The following is a 20,537-nucleotide window of genomic DNA, read 5'->3' as shown; positions in this document are numbered from 1 at the left end:
GTTCAAAAATCTGCCTTGTCTACCCAGCAGGCCGCAGGGACAAAGCGTTCATGATATATGCAATTCTGGATGACCAAAGTAACAAGTCTTTAGCCAAGTCCATCTTCTTTGACAACTTCCGCATTGTAGGCCCGATTCTCCCTACTCCTTGAGGACGTGTTCAGGTACCGTTGAGACGGCAGGGAGGAAAGCAACCGGACACAAGGTGGAGTCCATAGATGGCCATACCTGCCTATCTCTACCAACCATCTTGGAGTGCAACCAGATTCCCGACAACTGGTCAGAGATACCTTCAACAAAGGTGGCAACACATCACCACTACCTGAAGTGCATAGCCCACCTGATACCTGAGTTGGACCCAAAAGCCCCAATAGCTTTTCTCCTGGGAAGAGATATACTACGAGCCCACAAGACTAGAGAATATATCAACGGCCCCCGGAACGCTCCATACGCACAGAGGCTCGAACTTGGATGGGTCATTATAAGAGACGTCTTGTCTAGGAGGAGCACACAAGCCAACCTCAGTCAACAGTATGCTCACACTTGAAAATGGACATCCGTCTCTCTTCCAGCCATGTCAGAATAGTCTACTGGTAAAGGAATTACCAAACAGCACTTCCCTACCTTGCCCTTTCTCAGTTCTTACCGACGAAGACCATGCCTGTGAAGGTGAACAAGACCACATAGGATGTACAGTCTTCCACAGGACGAAGGAAGACGACAAGGTAGCAATGTCTATAGAAGACAGTATGTTCTTGGACATCATTGATAGTCAAATTGTCAAGGACAAGTCAGACAGTTGGGTCGCACCATTACCATTTCAACCTCGGAGAAGACGCCTACCCAACAACAGGGAACTGGTCTACCACCGATTCATCTCCCTCAGACAAAAGTTTCAGAAGTCACCTGAGATGAAGGAACATTTCTTTACCTTCATGGGGAAGATATTCCAGAACAACCACGCAGAGATTGCACCTGCACTTCTGCACTCAGAGGAGTGTTGGTACTTGCCCATCTTCGGAGTGTACCATCCTAAGAAGCCAGGGCAAATAAGAGTGGTATTCGACTCAAGCGCCAAATGCGAAGATGTTTCATTGAATGATGTTCTACTGTTGGGTCCAGACCTGAATAACAGACTTCTAGAAGTACTATTCTGGTTCCGCAGAGATACTGTGGCATTTATGGCTGATATACAACAGATGTTTCACTGCTTTCTTGTCGAGGAGTAACACAGAAACTACTTGAGGTTCTTCTGGTACCGCGACAATGACCCAGGCAAAGACATCGCAGAGTACCGGATGAGAGTACACATCTTCGGGAACAGCCCTTCCCCAGCAGTATCTATCTATGGCCTCCGGCTTTCCGCCAAAGAGGGCGAAGAAAAATATGGGTCAGACGTCAGATCATTCGTAGAAAATGACTTCTACGTAGATGACTGTTTGAAGTCCACACCAACAAATGAAGCGGCTATCAGTCTACTAAAAAGGGCTCAAGAAATGCTCTTTCAGTCTAACCTAAGGTTACACAAGATTTCCTCCAACAGCTGAGAGTTGATGTAAGCCTTTCCCTCTGAAGACTATTCCAGCAATCTAAAAGACTTAGACCTAAGCATCGACTCCCTTCCCATGCAACAGAGCCTTGGATTGCTTTCGGATCTGAAGACGGATGCCTTCACCTTTCAGATCTGCACGGACGAGAAACCCTTCACGCACAGAGGAGTTCTTTCTTTCGTGAATAGTCTATATGACCCCCTGGGATTCGTAGCTCCGGTAACCATCCAAGGAATAATGATGCTAAGGGACTTCACCCAAGACACATCTGATTGGGACGATCCACTTCCTGCAGAAAAGGCTGACCTGTGGGCAGAGTGGAGGAAGTCTCTCGGAACCTTGACTGACCTTCGTGTGAAACGATCGTATGTTCCTGTGCCATCCACAGAAGTCAAAACACAAAGACTTTGTATCTTCTGTGATGCATCAGTCAAAGCAATTGCAGCAGTGGCGTACCTCAAAACCATAGATGAGAGTGAACAATGCCATATCGGGTTTGTGATGAGCCGTACTAAACTGGCATGTTTAGATGTTTTTGCATCTTAATGCATGCTTTGGCGAATCCCCCATCATTTTATTACTAAAGGGCATAACATTTACCAGTTGAAATTCCAGGTCATTGAACAGATACCGACCCCAGAAGCGGGGGCAATAGAATGGCAACATTAAAACGTCGCGAGGCGTACTGGATTCATACTCTTGACACTCTGAGTCCTAAGGGACTGAATAGGAAATACGAACTACTATTATTCTTATAATGAACTTCTATATTACCACGCTGATATGTTTCTAGTGACGAACACATTTTCTGTTGTTTTGAATCCTTTATTTTGATAAGCGGTTTCTGGCCATATGCAAAATATATTATAAATATGTATTTATCATGTAACATAATCATAAATCATCTATTATATGTTTATTAATTACTACATGACATCTTATTTTGCATATCTAACGTACTTGTCTGTTTTCCTCAGAGTCACCTATACCGATGCTATATGCTGCACTTTGCGGCCATGAACACTACCTAAATGGATATCATCCTTTTCTTCAGCAACTCTATATGGCATGTAGGCTCTCCTACATCTTCACACCATCCATAGGGTAACTATCCTATTCACCCCACATTAGCACTACTGCCGCTTTCACATGAATATATCGCCATACGTGGCCCTTCCACCGCCATACGCGGCACTGCTGGGAGACAGAAAGGACACTAGCATCCAGGCACCACCCCCTGTGACCTCACTCCTGGACTGCCTCACGGCCGGTCACGTGGAATGCAAGACACACCTCCAGGCACATCACTTCCGGTCTGGACGCTTAGCAGGACTTAAGGTACCTTCACACTGAGCAACTTTACAACGAGAACGACAACGATCCGTGACGTTGCAGCGTCCTGGATAGCGATCTCGTTGTATTTGACACGCAGCAGCGATCAGGATCCCGCTGTGATATCGCTGGTCGTAGTTAGAAGTCCAGAACTTTATTTGGTCGTCAGGTCGACGTGATGCGTTATGTTTGACAGCAAAAGCAACGATGCCAGCAATGTTTTTACATGGAGCTAACAACCAGTGAGAATGATAAGTACGTCACTGGATCGCTCCTGCATCGTTCTGGAGTTGCTGTGTTTGACGTCTCTATAGCGACCTAAACAGTGACGCTGCAGCGATCGGCTCGTTGTCTATATCGCTGCAGCGTCGCTTAATGTTACGGTACCTTTACTCGCTATTTAACACACGTCTCTACACAGCGGGCCATTCACTCTGCACTTCGCTGACTAGCGGTGGACGCCGCGTCACACCTAGGACCTCCAGTGAGCTCAGGTAAATAACGGGATCGATACCCATCCATTCACCTGCTCAGTGTCATTATGCATGAGTACTCAGGAGGTATTTCACTGTCTCAATTTACAGTTGTTAATCTACTCTCCATCCTGCTTGATGGACAATCCAGCATCATCTATGAGGTAATCTTTGTCCACCTATGTGCACGTCACATGCCTGCCAATCACTAGCTAAACGACACCTGGTATACTTGTTTTCACAGAACTGATCAGGTTTTAATCTGATAAACCACCATTACCTCTCCACAACTTTAACAGTATGGTATGCTATGCTTCCTATTCCTACTACTACGCTTTATCTGTGGACACTGGAATATTTTGTGGTTCCTTTGACATGTATGAGATATCGAATTTTTCTCACTATGACCAAATGTCATTGATGTATATACTTTTGTTACTGTTTACTTGTTGTTTTTCTTTTTCATCTTTTGACAATTGGACGTTTTACTGCATGTCTGTATTATGTTCATTTTTTTTCATTTCTTTTCATTTTTGTTACTGTAGTTACTGAATAAGGTCTATTTAGACCAAAACATTGGTTTTAATCTGATAAACCACCATTACCTCTCCACAACTTTAACAGTACGTTACTGAAGAAGGTCTATTTAGACCGAAACGTTTACTGGTACTAAACAATAAATTAAGCTGCATACACTTAAGTTGAGTGCCAGGTTCTCTTTATATTTATGTTTCCGTACCTTGTCTCCAGAACTCGCTTGAAACAATGAGGCTCAGATGGCAACCTTCTGGGAAGGTCTCTCCGGGCGAATCAAGGACAAGCAGGCAGGCCGAGAGATACCAATCTCTCTGCATGACCTGGTGTCCTTCGCAAATAGAATTGACATTAGGTTCCAGGAACAGACCAAAGAGGTGAACCGCGAGAGAAGATTGTTATGCCTGGTTCCCACCTTCCAACGACCGATCATTAAGCAAGTTCCTGCTGCGACTTCTTCGCTTGAACCTATGCAGATTGATAGGGTGAAGCTATCCAAGCCCCGCCAAGAGGCTCGTTGGGCCAAAGGGACATGTGTCTACTGCGGCAGCTCCAAACATCATATTCGGTCATGCACCGAGAGACCGGGAAACGCCAGAGACTAGGGTCGGTAGGAGAGGCTACCCTGGGCAAGACTTTTACCTCTCCATTGTGGACCCTGACTATATCTGTCTCCTGCGGCAAAGGGTATTTTGTTGAATTGGCGCACCTGGACTTCAGCTTCACAGGTAACTTTGTTCAACAGGCTGTGGTCTAGCGGTATAAGACTTCGATCCTATGTCTTCCGGATCCATTGGTGATTCATCAGTGGATGGAAAGCCTCTTTCCGAGACCATCCAGTTCATCATGGAGCCCGTGGATCTTCAGGTGGGGATGCTGCACTCGGAGAAGATTTCTCTTCATGTGCTGTCTGGTCTCTCTTATCCTCTACTTCTAGGTCTCCCGTGGCTGCAAAAACACAAACCTGTTCTGGACTAGAGGACTGGAGGTCTGGAGAAGTACTCTGTTGGGGCTCAGGATGTCACGAAATGTGCCTTGCTCCCGTTCGTCCTGCCCGTGGCATATTGGACGTATGCGGACATTTTCCACAAGAAGGCGGCTGAGACCTTGCCACCTCATAGGCCATATGACTGCACAACTGACCATTTGCCGGGTACCTCACCTCCACAAGGCTGAATCTACCCCCTGCCCCAGGCTGAGACTCATTTTATATCCGAGTATATAGAAGAGATCCTCGCTAGGGGATTGATCTGGAAATCCTCATCTCCGGCCGGATCTGGGTTTTTCTTTGTGAAGAAGGATGGCTCTCTGCAAACCTACATTGACTACAGGGGCTTTATCCAAATCACGGTAAAAAATAAGTACCCCCTACCCATGATCTCCAAGCTGTTTGATTGCCTGAAGGGTTCTAGAATTTTAACGAAGCTTGACCTACAAGGGGCATACAACTTGGCTCAAGTTCGCCAGGGAGACGAGTGGAAATTTGCCTTCAACACCCACGATGATCATTATGAGTATCTCACTATGCCGTTTGGACTCTGTAATGCTCCAGCCGTCTTCCAAGAACTGGTGAACGACATCTTCCGGGACCTGCTCTATACGTGTGTGTGTGGTAGTATACCTGGATGACATCTTGGTATTCTCTTCTGGTCTGCCAACACACAAGAGGGACGTTCGCCAGGTTCTACTAAGGTTAAGAACTAACTATCTCTATGCCAAATATGAAAAGTGTGTCTTCAAACAGTCCTCCCTTCCATTTCTAGGGTACATCGTTTCGGAAACCGGTCTGGAGATGGATCCTGAGAAGGTATCCGCTGTAATGAAGTGGCCTCATCAAGACGGTCTTCAGGCTATCCAGCGGTTTCTCGGCTTTGTGAATTATTATTGGCAATCTATTTCCCATTTTTCTTAACGGACTGCTCCAATTTCTGCTCTGACCCACAAAGGAGCCAATCCTAAGGAATGGACTCCTGAAGCAGAAGAAGCATTTGAATCCCTAAAGCAGGCATTCTCCTAGGCTCTGGTGGTGCATAGCCCAAACCATAACAAATAGTTCTTCCTGGAGGTGGATGCATCTTTCACAGGGGCTGGAGCCGTCCTCAGTCAGAAGTCTTCATCCGGTCACATGGTGTCCTGTGGCCTTTTCTTTAAACTCTTCTCAGCACCAGAAGTTAAATACTCTATTTGCGTTAGAGGACTGCTCGTGATCAAGCTGGCTTTGGAGGAGTGAGGGTACTTGCTGGAAGGAGCGTTGAAACCCGTGGTAATTTACGCTGACCACAAGAATCTGGCTTATCTGCAGCCTGCTCTGTGGCTTAACCTGTTGTGAGTTCTGTTTTTGGGCTCCCTCTGGTGGTTACTGATGGTACTGGGTGACTTGTGTTCTCTGCGGTCTCTGGTGTCCACCTGTTCCATCAGGTTATGGGAGTTTCCTATTTAACCTGGCTTTTTTGTCATTTCCTCGCCGGCTATCAATGTAATCAGCGTGTCTTTTTACCTCTGCTTCCTGCGTCTGTTATCTTCAGGACAAGCTAAGTTTTGTTTTTCCTGTTCCACGTTTTGCTTAATTTTTGTCTTAGTCCAGCTTGCAGATATGTGATTACTTGCTGCTGGTTGCTCTAGTGGGCTGAAATTACTCCTCATGTTCCATGAGTTGGCACATGAGTTCAAGTAATTTCAGGATGGTTTTTTGAAGGGTTTTTCGCTGACCGCGCAGTTTACTTTTGTATCCTCTGCTATCTAGCTTTAGCGGGCCTCATTTTTGCTGATTCTATTTTCATAACTACGTATGTGCTTTCCTCTCATTTCACCGTTATTACATGTGGGGGGCTGCTATTTCTGTGGGGTGTTTCTCTGGAGGCAAGTGAGGTCTGTGTTTCTTCTAATAGGGGAAGTTAATCCTTCGGCTGGCGCGAGACGTCTAGGAATCATCGTAGGCACGTTCCCCGGCTACTGCTAGTTGTGTGTTTAGGTTCAGGATCGCGGTCAGCTCAGGTTCCATCACCCTAGAGCTTGTTTTGTTTTTGTGCTTGTCCTTTTGTGATCCCCTGCCATTGGGATCATGACAGTATAGCCGGCCTAAAAAAAAATTGGTCATCGTTTTGGCTGAAGTAGGAGGAAAAGTAGTCTGAGGAAGTTTTTTTTTTTTTTTTCCCCTCCTCAGTGTTTGCTGCCTAGCCTTAATTGCAGCTTGGCTGCTTCTTTCCTCCTCTTAATCCTTGAATGGCTCTGACCTCAGCTGTTTATCATGGACGTCCAGAGTTTGGCTTCCAGCCTGAATAATCTTGCTGCTAAGGTTCAAAATATACAAGATTTTGATGTACATACGCCTATGTCTGAACCTAGAATTCCTATCCCAGAGTTTTTTTCTGGAGATAGATCTAGTTTTCTGAATTTTAGGAACAATTGCAAGTTGTTTCTTTCCTTGAAATCTCGCTCCTCTGGAGACCCTGCTCAGCAGGTCAAGATTGTTATATCTTTCCTGCGGGGTGACCCTCAGAATTGGGCATTTGCATTGGCACCAGGGGATCCTGCGTTGCTCAATGTGGATGCGTTTTTTCTGGCATTGGATTTGCTCTATGAGGAACCTAACCTAGAGATTCAGGCTGAAGAAGCTTTATTGGCTCTCTCTCAGGGGCAAGATGAAGCAGAAATATATTGTCAGAAATTTCGGAAATGGTCGGTGCTTACTCAGTGGAATGAGTGCGCTCTGGCTGCAAAATTCAGAGATGGCCTTTCTGAGGCCATTAAAGATGTTATGGTGGGGTTCCCGGCGCCTACAGGTCTGAATGAGTCCATGACTATGGCTATTCAGATTGATCGGCGTTTACGGGAGCGCAAACCTGTGCACCATTTGGCGGTGTCTTCTGAACAGGCACCTGAGATAATGCAATGTGATAGAATTCAGTCCAGAAGTGAACGGCAAAATTATAGGCGGAAAAATGGATTGTGTTTTTATTGTGGTGATTCAGCTCATGTTATATCAGCATGCTCTAAACGCACAAAAAAGGTTGATAAGTCTATTGCCATTGGTACTTTACAGTCTAAGTTCATTCTGTCTGTGACGCTGATTTGTTCATTATCATCCATTTCCGTCGATGCCTATGTGGATTCAGGCGCTGCCCTGAGTCTTATGGATTGGTCATTTGCCAATCGCTGTGGGTTTAGTCTGGAACCTCTGGAAGTTCCTATTCCTTTGAAAGGAATTGACTCTACACCTTTGGCTATGAATAAACCTCAGTACTGGACACAAATGACCATGCGTATGACTCCCGTTCATCAGGAGGTGATTCGCTTCCTGGTACTGTATAATTTACATGATGTCTTAGTGCTTGGTCTGCCATGGTTACAAACTCATAACCCAGTCCTGGACTGGAAAACAATGTCTGTGTTAAGCTGGGGATGTCAGGGGGTTCATGATGATGCATCTCCGATTTCTATCGCTTCATCTACTCCTTCTGAGGTTCCGGTATTTTTGTCTGATTATCGGGAGGTTTTTGAGGAGCCTAAGCTCAGTTCGCTTCCTCCTCACAGGGATTGCGATTGTGCTATAGATTTGATTCCTGGCAGTAAATTCCCTAAAGGTCGTTTGTTCAATCTGTCAGTGCCAGAGCATACTGCTATGCGGAATTATGTTAAGGAGTCCTTGGAAAAGGGACATATCCGTCCATCTTCGTCCCCTTTGGGAGCAGGTTTTTTTTTTGTGGCCAAAAAAGATGGTTCCTTGAGGCCTTGCATAGATTATCGTCTTTTGAATAAGATTACAGTCAAATATCAGTATCCTTTGCCTTTGTTGACTGATTTGTTCGCTTGCATTAAGGGGGCTAAATGGTTCACTAAGATTGATCTTCGGGGTGCGTATAATCTTGTGCGGATAAGGCAGGGTGATGAGTGGAAAACCGCATTTAATACGCCTGAGGGCCATTTCGAGTATTTGGTGATGCCTTTTGGACTTTCTAATGCTCCTTCTGTCTTCCAGTCTTTTATGCATGATATTTTCCGTGAATATCTGGATAAATTTATTATCGTATATTTGGATGATGTTTTGGTTTTTTCTGATGACTGGGAGTCTCATGTTCAGCAGGTCAGGAAGGTGTTTCAGGTCCTGCGGGCCAATTCTTTGTTTGTGAAAGGTTCTAAATGTCTCTTTGGAGTCCAGAAGATTTCTTTTTTGGGGTATATTTTTTCCCCTTCTACTATTGAGATGGATCCCGTCAAGGTTCAGGCTATTTGTGACTGGACGCAGCCTACATCTCTTAAGAGTCTACAGAAGTTCTTTGGCTTTGCTAATTTTTATCGTCGCTTCATAACTAATTTTTCTAGTGTTGTTAAGCCTTTGACGGATTTGACTAAAAAGGGTGCTGATGTTACTGATTGGTCTCCTGCGGCTGTGGAGGCCTTTCAGGAACTTAAGCGCCGGTTTTCTTCTGCTCCTGTGTTGCGTCAGCCAGATACGTCGCTTCCTTTTCAGGTTGAGGTTGATGCTTCCGAGATCGGAGCGGGGGCGGTTTTGTCACAGAGAAGCTCCGATGGCTCAGTGATGAAGCCATGTGCGTTCTTTTCTAGAAAATTTTCGCCCGCTGAACGGAATTATGATGTTGGTAATCGGGAGCTTTTGGCCATGAAGTGGGCATTTGAGGAGTGGCGTCATTGGCTTGAGGGTGCTAGACATCGTGTGGTGGTCTTGACTGATCACAAAAATCTGATGTACCTTGAGTCTGCCAAGCGTCTGAATCCTAGACAGGCTCGTTGGTCACTGTTTTTCTCCCGTTTCAATTTTGTGGTTTCATACCTGCCAGGTTCAAAGAATGTGAAGGCGGATGCTCTTTCTAGGAGTTTTGTGCCTGACTCCCCTGGAAATTCTGAGCCCACTGGTATCCTTAGGGATGGGGTGATTTTGTCGGCTGTCTCCCCAGACTTGCGACGTGCTTTGCAGGAGTTTCAGGCGGATAAACCTGATCGTTGTCCGCCGGAAAGACTGTTTGTTCCGGATAATTGGACCAGTAGAGTCATCTCCGAGGTCCATTCTTCTGTGTTGGCAGGTCATCCTGGAATATTTGGTACTAGAGACTTGGTGGCCAGGTCTTTTTGGTGGCCTTCCTTGTCGAGGGATGTGCGTTCTTTCGTGCAGTCTTGTGGAGTTTGCGCTCGGGCTAAGCCTTGCTGTTCTCGGGCCAGTGGATTGTTGTCACCTTTGCCTATCCCGAAGAGGCCTTGGACGCACATTTCCATGGACTTTATTTTGGATCTCCCTGTCTCTCAAAAGATGTCCGTCATATGGGTTGTGTGTGACCGCTTTTCTAAGATGGTTCATCTGGTACCCTTGCCTAAGTTACCTTCCTCCTCTGAGTTGGTCCCTCTGTTTTTTCAAAACGTGGTCCGTTTGCATGGCATTCCGGAGAACATCGTTTCTGACAGGGGATCCCAGTTTGTGTCTAGATTTTGGCGGACGTTCTGTGCTAAGATGGGCATTGATTTGTCCTTTTCGTCTGCATTCCATCCCCAGACGAATGGCCAGACGGAACGAACTAATCAGACTTTAGAAACTTATTTAAGGTGTTTTGTTTCTGCTGATCAAGATGACTGGGTTTCCTTTTTGCCGCTTGCCGAGTTTGCCCTTAATAATCGGGCTAGTTCTGCTACCTTGGTTTCTCCTTTCTTTTGTAATTCGGGGTTTCATCCTCGTTTTTCCTCTGGTCAGGTGGAGCCTTCTGATTGTCCTGGAGTGGACATGGTGGTGGATAGGTTGCATCGGATTTGGAGTCATGTGGTGGACAATTTGAAGTTGTCCCAGGAGAGGGCTCAGCAGTTTGCTAATCGCCGTCGCCGCGTGGGTCCTCGACTTCTTGTTGGGGACTTGGTGTGGTTGTCTTCTCGTTTTGTTCCTATGAAGGTCTCTTCCCCTAAGTTCAAGCCTCGGTTCATCGGTCCCTATAGGATCTTGGAAATTCTTAACCCTGTGTCGTTTCGTTTGGATCTCCCGGCATCGTTTGCTATTCATAATGTGTTCCATCGGTCGTTGTTGCGGAAGTATGAGGTACCTGTTGTTCCTTCGCTTGAGCCTCCTGCTCCGGTGCTGGTGGAGGGTGAATTGGAGTATGTTGTGGAGAAGATCTTGGATTCTCGTGTTTCCAGACGGAAACTCCAGTATTTGGTCAAGTGGAAGGGTTATGGTCAGGAGGATAATTCTTGGGTCATTGCCTCTGATGTTCATGCTGCCGATTTGGTCCGTGCTTTTCATAGGGCTCATCCTGGTCGCCCTGGTGGTTCTCGTGAGGGTTCGGTGACCCCTCCTCAAGGGGGGGGTACTGTTGTGAGTTCTGTTTTTGGGCTCCCTCTGGTGGTTACTGATGGTACTGGGTGACTTGTGTTCTCTGCGGTCTCTGGTGTCCACCTGTTCCATCAGGTTATGGGAGTTTCCTATTTAACCTGGCTTTTTTGTCATTTCCTCGCCGGCTATCAATGTAATCAGTGTGTCTTTTTACCTCTGCTTCCTGCGTCTGTTATCTTCAGGACAAGCTAAGTTTTGTTTTTCCTGTTCCACGTTTTGCTTAATTTTTGTCTTAGTCCAGCTTGCAGATATGTGATTACTTGCTGCTGGTTGCTCTAGTGGGCTGAAATTACTCCTCATGTTCCATGAGTTGGCACATGAGTTCAAGTAATTTCAGGATGGTTTTTTGAAGGGTTTTTCGCTGACCGCGCAGTTTACTTTTGTATCCTCTGCTATCTAGCTTTAGCGGACCTCATTTTTGCTGATTCTATTTTCATAACTACGTATGTGCTTTCCTCTCATTTCACCGTTATTACATGTGGGGGGCTGCTATTTCTCTGGGGTGTTTCTCTGGAGGCAAGTGAGGTCTGTGTTTCTTCTAATAGGGGAAGTTAATCCTTCGGCTGGCGCGAGACGTCTAGGAATCATCGTAGGCACGTTCCCCGGCTACTGCTAGTTGTGTGTTTAGGTTCAGGATCGCGGTCAGCTCAGGTTCCATCACCCTAGAGCTTGTTTTGTTTTTGTGCTTGTCCTTTTGTGATCCCCTGCCATTGGGATCATGACATTAACCCCCATCAAGCCAGATGGTCTTTGCTCTTCGCTCGCTTCAACTTCACACACCGCTTTCGTCCAGCTGATAAAAACGTTAAGGCGGATACGCTCACCAGGTCCTTACAGGCCTCTGACCAGGAGGAGGAGCCTAAACATATCATTGAGCCCTCCAAAATAATAACAGTCGCTCCGCTATACTTATCCCGCCTACACGCCGGTAAGACTTACGTGGCTGAACCTGACAGGAAGCAGGTTCTTCTCTGGGGACATTCTTCTAAGGTGGCAGGCCACACTGGACAGACGACTACTCTCCTTTTCACTGGACACTATTGGTGACCGACTCTGCGCAAACATGTTGCGAATTTCGTCTCTGCTTGTCCTTCTTGTGTCTGAAATAAGACTCCCAAACAGCTTCTGACCGGTCAGTTGCTTCCCTTGCCTGTGCCGTCTGCTCCCTAGCAGCATATCTCCATGGTTTTCATCATGGATCTGCCAGTGGCAACTGGATGTACCATCATCTGAGTAGTGGTGGATCGTTTTTCCAAGATGGCTCATTTCATCTGGCTATCCAGTCTTTCATCTGTGCCAGTACTGGCAAAAAATTCATTCTTCAGATTTTTTGTCTCCATGGTCTACCGCTTCACATTGTCTCCGATAGAGGTGTCCAGTTTACCTCTCATTTCTGGAGGGCCACCTGTAAGCTACTGGATGTTACTTTGGATTTATCCTCTTCTTACCATCCTCAGTCCAATGACCAAATGGAATGAGTCAATCAGATCCTGACTAATTTTCTCTTGCATTTTGTTAATGCTCATCAAAGTGACTGGGCTGAACTCCTGCCATGGGCGGAATTCTCTTACAATAACCACGTGAGCAAGTCTTCGGCCAAATCTCCATTTTTTGTGGTCTACTGTCAACACCACAAAGTCTCGTTCCCTGTGGCTGTCACCTCCGATATTTCAGCTGCCAATTCCCTCATCAGCAACTTTTCTAAGATCTGGAAGGAAAGCGTCTTTTGATAAAATCCTCCGAACGGATGAAAAGACAAGAGGATAAGAGACGTCTGGATTCACCTCTGTTTCATCCTGGACATAAGGTCTGGCTATCATCTAAGTATATTCATCTCAAGATAGCATCCTATAAATTGGGTCCTTGCTGCAATGGTCCCTTCGAGGTGTTGAAATGGATTAATCCAGTAGCCTACAAACAAACTCCCAGCCTCCTTGCGAATCACCAATTCATTCAATGTGTCTCATCTCAAACCTGTTGTCCTCAGTTTTTTCTTCGAGGTTCCTGGTGCCACTCCGACTCCTGTCAGCACTCTAAAGTGTCCCCAGCCAATAGCTGGAGGTCTCTTACTATTGAAACCGCCTCCTCCAATCTAGAGGCGCCTGTGCAATGTTGTGAGTTTGTTCCTAACACGCTCGTCAGTTCTAAGGTCCCTGTACTAGTGCCTCAGCCAGCTGCACCCACCAGTACTCTCCTCAATGGCAGCTGAGCCAGCTGCACCTGCCAGTGCTCATCTCTCTGTCAGACTGTCCTGTCTGCACCAGCAGTTCCTTTCATCTTCTCTACCTGCCTGCATCTGTTGGAGATTTCCCTGGGCCAATCCAGCTATCCGCTCCTAGGGGTCAGCCGCCAGATGCGGATAGGAGACGTCTGGATTCACCTCTGTTTCATCCTGGAGATAAGGTCTGGCTATCATCTAAGTATATCCATCTCAAAATACCATCCTATAAATTGGGTCCTCGCTTCAATGGTCCCTTTGAGGTGTTGAAACGGATTAATCCAGTAGCCTACAAACTCAAACTCCCAGCCTCCTTGCGAACCCCCAATTCCTTCCATGTGTCTCTTCTCAAACCTGTTGTACTCAGTTCTTTCTTCGAGGTTCCTGGTGCCACTCCAACTCCTGTCAGTGCTGAAGACGTTTTCCAGGTAGAGAACATTTTGGCCACCGAGACGGTAAGAGGGAAAACCTTCTTTCTTGTGGATTGGAAGGGGTTTGGTCCCGAGGAGAGGTCCTGGGAGCCCCTCTCCTCCTGGAGAAATTTCTGACAGGCTTGAAAAAGAAGGGGTGGAAGGGAGGGTACTGTAGCACCCGCATTTCTGCCTGCTGTCCCTCTCGCCCTGCAGAGACATCAGCATACTCTCCGCCAAGACTCCCGTCCTGCTCCTTCCGGGCCTGCTGCTGCCCAGGCTGCATGCACTCCTAGCAGTTCTCCAGGCACTGTGCGTTGTGCGGTCGCACGCACACTTCCTCTTTCTTAATGGGGCCACGCACATTCCTCTAAAGTGTCCCCAGCCAATAGCTAGAGGTCTCTTACTATTTAAACTGCCTCCTCCAAAATGGAGGTGCCTTTGCAATGTTGTGATTTTGTTCCTAACACACTTGTAAGTTCACAGGTGCCTGTACTAGTATCTCAGCCAGCTGCACCCGCCAGTGCTCACCTCAATGGCAGCTGAGCCAGCTGCACCTGCCAGTGCTCACATGAATGGCAGCTGAGCCAGCTGCACCCGCCAGTGCTCATCTCTCCGCCAGACTGTCCTGTCTACACCAGCGGTTCCTGTCATCTTCTCTACAAGCCTGCATCTGTTGGACATTCCCCTGTGCCATTCAGGGGTCCGCTCCTTGGGGTCAGCCGCCAACTACCCAAGGTCAGTCCTGAAGTAGCACCTGGATCAAATCCCTTGTTTCTCCACGGACTGCGGTTTCATTAGCTGCTGCTTGTCAGTCGTCAGATTGGGTCAGGCTCCTAGTCACACCCCTCCAGGTCTTCCTTGGGCTTTGGCACAGTGGTTCCACCACCCAGCCTGTTACAGAAATAGATCACTTTATTTGTAATGTCTCTATATAATATATGAGTTTCACCTTTTGTATTGAAGAACTGAAGTAAATCAACTTTTTGATGATATACTCTAATTTTGTGAGAAGTACCTGTATATTCCTAGATAATCTAGGAGAAAACAGGGAAGGTTATGTAGATGGAACAACACTGATAATGGAAACACCAGCCAGAAAAAACATTAGGCATACTTATCCTAAATTGAAAACCAGCCCCATAGATAGTCTCAGATCTCGACGCATTTCCCCTCAGGACACTGAGGTTTATCAGAAGAACACAAGGCCTACTATCAATGCAGCATCATCCTGTGGCCACAAAAAATAATGTGTGCTGTCTGTATCCGGTCATAGGCACCAGTAATATAAACTGGGGTCTGATGTCACTTCCAGTTTTAGAAAAAAGCAAGGGATGCATCCCACGTCCCATAATCATTGTTCCCTGTATGAGAGCTGCAAATCATGACAGCAAAGCCAGGATTGAAACACAAATGCATTCTACCATACAGGGGATGTCTGTATGATAATGCCTTAATAAAAATGGAGCACATAGCCAATTTCTACAATAAATATACAGACAATATATATACCTTCCTATGGGTAGAGCACTTGTTAGATAAGCAACATATACAGTTAGGGCCAGAAATATTTGGACAGTGACACAATTTTCGCGAGTTGGGCTCTGCATGCCACCACATTGGATTTGAAATGAAACCTCTACAACAGAATTCAAGTGCAGATTGTAACGTTTAATTTGAAGGGTTGAACAAAAATATCTGATAGAAAATGTAGGAATTGTACACATTTCTTTACAAACACTCCACATTTTAGGAGGTCGAAAGTAATTGGACAAATAAACATAACCCAAACAAAATATTTTTATTTTCAATATTTTGTTGCAAATCCTTTGGAGGCAATCACTGCCTTAAGTCTGGAACCCATGGACATCACCAAACGCTGGGTTTCCTCCTTCTTAATGCTTTGCCAGGCCTTTACAGCCGCAGCCTTCAGGTCTTGCTTGTTTGTGGGTCTTTCCATCTTAAGTCTGGATTTGAGCAAGTGAAATGCATGCTCAATTGGGTTTAGATCTGGAGATTGACTTGGCCATTGCAGAATGTTCCACTTTTTGGCACTCATGAACTCCTGGGTAGCTTTGGCTGTATGCTTGGGGTCATTGTCCATCTGTACTATGAAGCTCCGTCCAATCAACTTTGCAGCATTTGGCTGAATCTGGGCTGAAAGTATATCCCGGTACACTTCAGAATTCATCCAGCTACTCTTGTCTGCTCTTATGTCATCAATAAACACAAGTGACCCAGTGCCATTGAAAGCCATGCATGCCCATGCCATCACGTTGCCTCCACCATGTTTTACAGAGGATGTGGTGTGCCTTGGATCATGTGCCGTTCCCTTTCTTCTCCAAACTTTTTTCTTCCCATCATTCTGGTACAGGTTGATCTTTGTTTCATCTGTCCATAGAATACTTTTCCAGAACTGAGCTGGCTTCTTGAGGTGTTTTTCTGCAAATTTAACTCTGGCCTGTCTATTTTTGGTATTGATGAATGGTTTGCATCTAGATGTGAACCCTTTGTATTTACTGTCATGGAGTCTTCTCTTTACTGTTGACTTAGAGACAGATACACCTACTTCACTGAGAGTGTTCTGGACTTCAGTTGATGTTGTGAACGGGTTCTTCTTCACCAAATTAAGTATGCGGCGATCATCCACCACTGTTGTCATCCGTGGACGCCCAGGCCTTTTTGAGTTCCCAAGCTCACCAGTCAATTCCTTTTTTCTCAGAATGTACCCAACTGTTGATTTTGCTACTCCAAGCATGTCTGCTATCTCTCTGATGGATTTTTTCTTTTTTTTCAGCCTCAGGATGTTCTGCTTCACCTCAATTGAGAGTTCCTTTGACCGCATGTTGTCTGCTCACAGCAACAGCTTCCAAATACAAAACCACACACCTGGAATCCACCCCTGACCTTTTAACTACTTCATTGATTACAGGTTAACGAGGGAGACGCCTTCAGAGTTAATTGCAGCCCTTAGAGTCCATTGTCCAATTACTTTTGGTCCCTTGAAAAAGAGGACGCTATGCATTACAGAGCTATGATTCCTAAACCCTTTCTCCGATTTGGATGTGGAAACTATCATATTGCAGCTGGGAGTGTGCACTTTCAGCCCATATTATATATATAATTGTATTTCTGAACATGTTTTTGTAAACAGCTAAAATAACAAAACTTGTGTCACTGTCCAAATATTTCTGGCCCTAACTGTAATAGGTGGGATATAAATCTTATCCACAACTCGTATTTAATTTCATTTAAAAAATGGCTATGGGAGGATGTTGTCTGGAAGATAACTCTGCCTCCAAAGCTTATTTTACATGAAGGGGGAGTTACCCTTGTGGTGCATAATGGCTGCTCTCTGCTCTCCTGATCTCACTGCAGAGCTGAGTGTGATTATAACTGACACATCTGCAGGTCCAGCTCACAGGAGACAAGTTTGCAATATTGTTGCAATGCAGCAGAGCTGAGAGAGAAGCAAAAAATGTGTTCATAATAAGACAAATTTCATTTCTCTTGTTCTGTGTTAGTTACTGGTCTCACTGGTAACTCCTCCTTCATGTAAAATAATCTCTGGGGACAGAGTTATCTTCCAGGCACCATCCTCCCCATAGTCTGGAAGAGGTCATTTATGTGAAGTGATAAAATATAATTTCTCAACAGCAAGGCATCTGATATGAGACACACAGGTTATGACTTTTTCAGCATTCAATAACCTGTATGCCTATATTAATAGTTTAAATATGTCAAATGTGGTGACAGATTTCCTGTAAGTTTACTGATGTTACATTTTTTCAACTTACCTTTAAATTCAAGTCCCCTTAGCTGAAATGTAACAAATCCATTTCCAGTTTCAACCAAGTGAACAAATGCATTTAAATAGTCTGAAGTCAGTATAAAACAGTCACCCGAGGCATAGTTGCCCCATCTTCCAAGTATTAAATCTCCACACAAGGAATGCTGTAGTGATCTTGTAAGATGTTCATAGAAAATGGAATTCAAATTATCATTATCATTTCCTGAAAATAAAAAATATTCCATGAAAATTTGTATTTAACAAATAAACAGTAATTAAAATAATAATAAAATAACTTTGTCCCTTAAACCATTTCTGATTGTCGCTGTTTAATCATATGGGTGCTACTGCCAATCTCTGAGAGTGGCATTTAAAGGGAATCTGTCACCCCATAATTCGCCTATAAGCTAAGGCCACCGGCATCAGGGGCTTATCTACAGCATTCTGTAATGCTGTAGATAAGCCCCCAATGTAACCTGAAAGAGAAGAAAAACAAGTTAGATTATACTCACCCAGGGGCGGTCCTGTTGCGATCCGGATCCAGCGCCTCCCATCTTCATACGATGACGTCCTCTTCTTTTCTTCCTGCCGCAACTCCTGCGCAGGCTTACTTTATATGACCTATTGAGGGCAGAGCAAAGTACTGCAGTGCGCAGGCGCCGGGAAAGGTCAGAGAGGCCTGGCACCTGCGCACTGCAGTACTTTACGCTGCCTTCAATAGGGCAAATCAGTACACCTGCGCAGGAGCCGTGGCAAGAAGCAAAGAAGAGGATGTCATCATATGAAGATGGGAGGCGCTGGACCCAGACCGCGACGCCCATCAGACCGGACCGCACCGGTTCCGCCCCTGGGTGAGTATAATCTAACTTGTTTTTCTTCTCTTTCAGGTTACATTGGGGCCTTTCTACAGCATTGCAGAATGCCGTAGATAAGGCCCTGATGCCGGTGACCTTAGCTTATAGGAGAATATTGGGGTGACAGATTCCCTTTAAATGGTTGCGATCTGTGTGGCCTTCATTTGGGAGCTCTCCTCCCCCCCATCAGCCAAAGAAATGATAACATGATGTGTTACTATGGGATGTGAGGATCCACTAAAGTACACCATTGCCACCATCTTTGTACTCCCATGATGCACAGCCTATGAAGGGTGTTCAAAGGAGAATGTTATATTTACCACACATTGTTCAAGTCACCTAGGGGAACTAAATAAAAAACATTTTAAAACTGTAAAAAACACACAAAAAATAAATAAAAGTTTACCCACCTTCCCCAAACAATAATGAAAAAGAAATAAAAAAGGAAACATTTATTATCATCCAAATAGGAAAGAAAGTAGCAGCACCGCACAAATCTTCTGATAAAAAACCTTTGTCCTTTATTTCAACAACGTGCTGTGGACATGGTTACAGAGGGCAGGATAGATGCAGAGCAAGCTGGTTAGGTTTATGGACTACGGCCATTTCGCGTGTTACACGCTTCAACGGGTCCAAAATCATAATATATTTATTATCATTGCATGCATAAAAGTTCAATCTATGAAACTTAAGTACAGGGTGGGCCATTTATATGGATACACCTAAATAAAATGGGAATGGTTGGTGATATCAGCTTCCTGTTTGTGGCACATTAGGATATGGGAGGGGGAAAACTTTTCAAGATGGGTGGTGACCATGGTCGCCATTTTGACAATGGCCATTTTGGATCCAACTTTATTTTTTCCAATGGGAAGAGGGTCACGTGACACATCAAATTATTGAGAATTTCCCAAGAAAAACAATGGTGTGCTTTGTTTTAACGTAACTTTATTATTTCATGAGTTATTTACAAGTTTATGACCACTTATAAAATGTGTTCAAAGTGCTGCCCATTGTGTTGGATTGTCAATGCAACCCTCTTCTCCCACTCTTGACACACTGATATCAACACCGCAGAAGAAATGCTAGCACAGGCTTCCAGTATCCATTGTTTCAGATGCTGCACATCTCGGATCTTCACAGCATTGCCTTCAGATGACTCCAAAGATAAAAGTCTAAGGGGGTCAGATCGGGAGACTTTGGTAGCCATTCAACTGGCCCACGACAACCAACAATGTGTGCACCACCACATAATGGGTGTCAGGTCCGAGCATTTGTACGAACAGTTTCCTGGAAAGTGGATTGGTCGTCATGAGCCAGTTGAATGGCCACCATGGTCTCCCGATCTGACCCCCTTAGACTTTTATTTTTGGAGTCATCTGAAGGCAATGTTGTGAAGATACGAGATGTGCAGCATCTGAAACAATGGATACTGGAAGCCTGTGCTAGCATTTTTTCTGCGGTATTGCTATTCGTGTGTCAACTGTTGTGAATTCTGTGGTCAAGCTCCCTCCTGTGGTCATGAGTGGTACTTCGGCTGGTTCTGTCCATGAGCTTCCTCTGGTGGATATGAGTGGGGCTGCGGCTTCTGAGTTTCCTTCCTCAGGTGACGAGGTTAAGTCGTTAGGTGCTGCTCTATTTAACTCCACCTAGTTTTTTGTTCCTGGCCTCCAGTCAATGTTCCAGTATTGGTCTTGCTCTCTCCTGGATCGTTCTTGTGACCTGTCTGCCCTGCATAAGCTAAGTTCTGCTTGTGTTACTTTTGTTTGCTATTTTTTCTGTCCAGCTTGCTATATTGGTTTGTCTTGCTTGCTGGAAGCTCTGGGACGCAGAGGGAGCACCTCCGTACCGTTAGTCGGTGCGGAGGGTCTTTTTGCGCCCTCTGCGTGGTTGTTTGTAGGTTTTTGTGCTGACCGCAAAGCTATCTTTCCTATCCTCGGTCTATTCAGTAAGTCGGGCCTCACTTTGCTAAAATCTATTTCATCTCTGTGTTTGTATTTTCATCTTTACTCACAGTCATTATATGTGGGGGGCTGCCTTTTCCTT

General features: G+C 45.4%; 1 protein-coding gene across 1 annotated transcript in view; it reads right to left on the bottom strand.

Annotated features, from left to right (window-relative positions):
• The window catches only part of LOC138681613 (pecanex-like protein 2), a 1,209,413-nt gene that overhangs the window by 196,034 nt on the left and 992,842 nt on the right, over window positions 1-20,537 (bottom strand). Inside the window, exon 24 of the mRNA XM_069769269.1 lies at window positions 17,645-17,860. Within this exon, the coding sequence (XP_069625370.1) occupies window positions 17,645-17,860 (216 nt within the window). The remainder of the gene's footprint in view (window positions 1-17,644; window positions 17,861-20,537) is intronic.

The sequence above is a fragment of the Ranitomeya imitator genome, chromosome 5, assembly GCF_032444005.1.
Source record: "Ranitomeya imitator isolate aRanImi1 chromosome 5, aRanImi1.pri, whole genome shotgun sequence".
Taxonomy (NCBI): Eukaryota; Metazoa; Chordata; class Amphibia; order Anura; family Dendrobatidae; genus Ranitomeya; species Ranitomeya imitator.
Note: the sequence above shows the minus strand (reverse complement) of the source record. Positions and strands in the feature narration are given on the sequence as shown.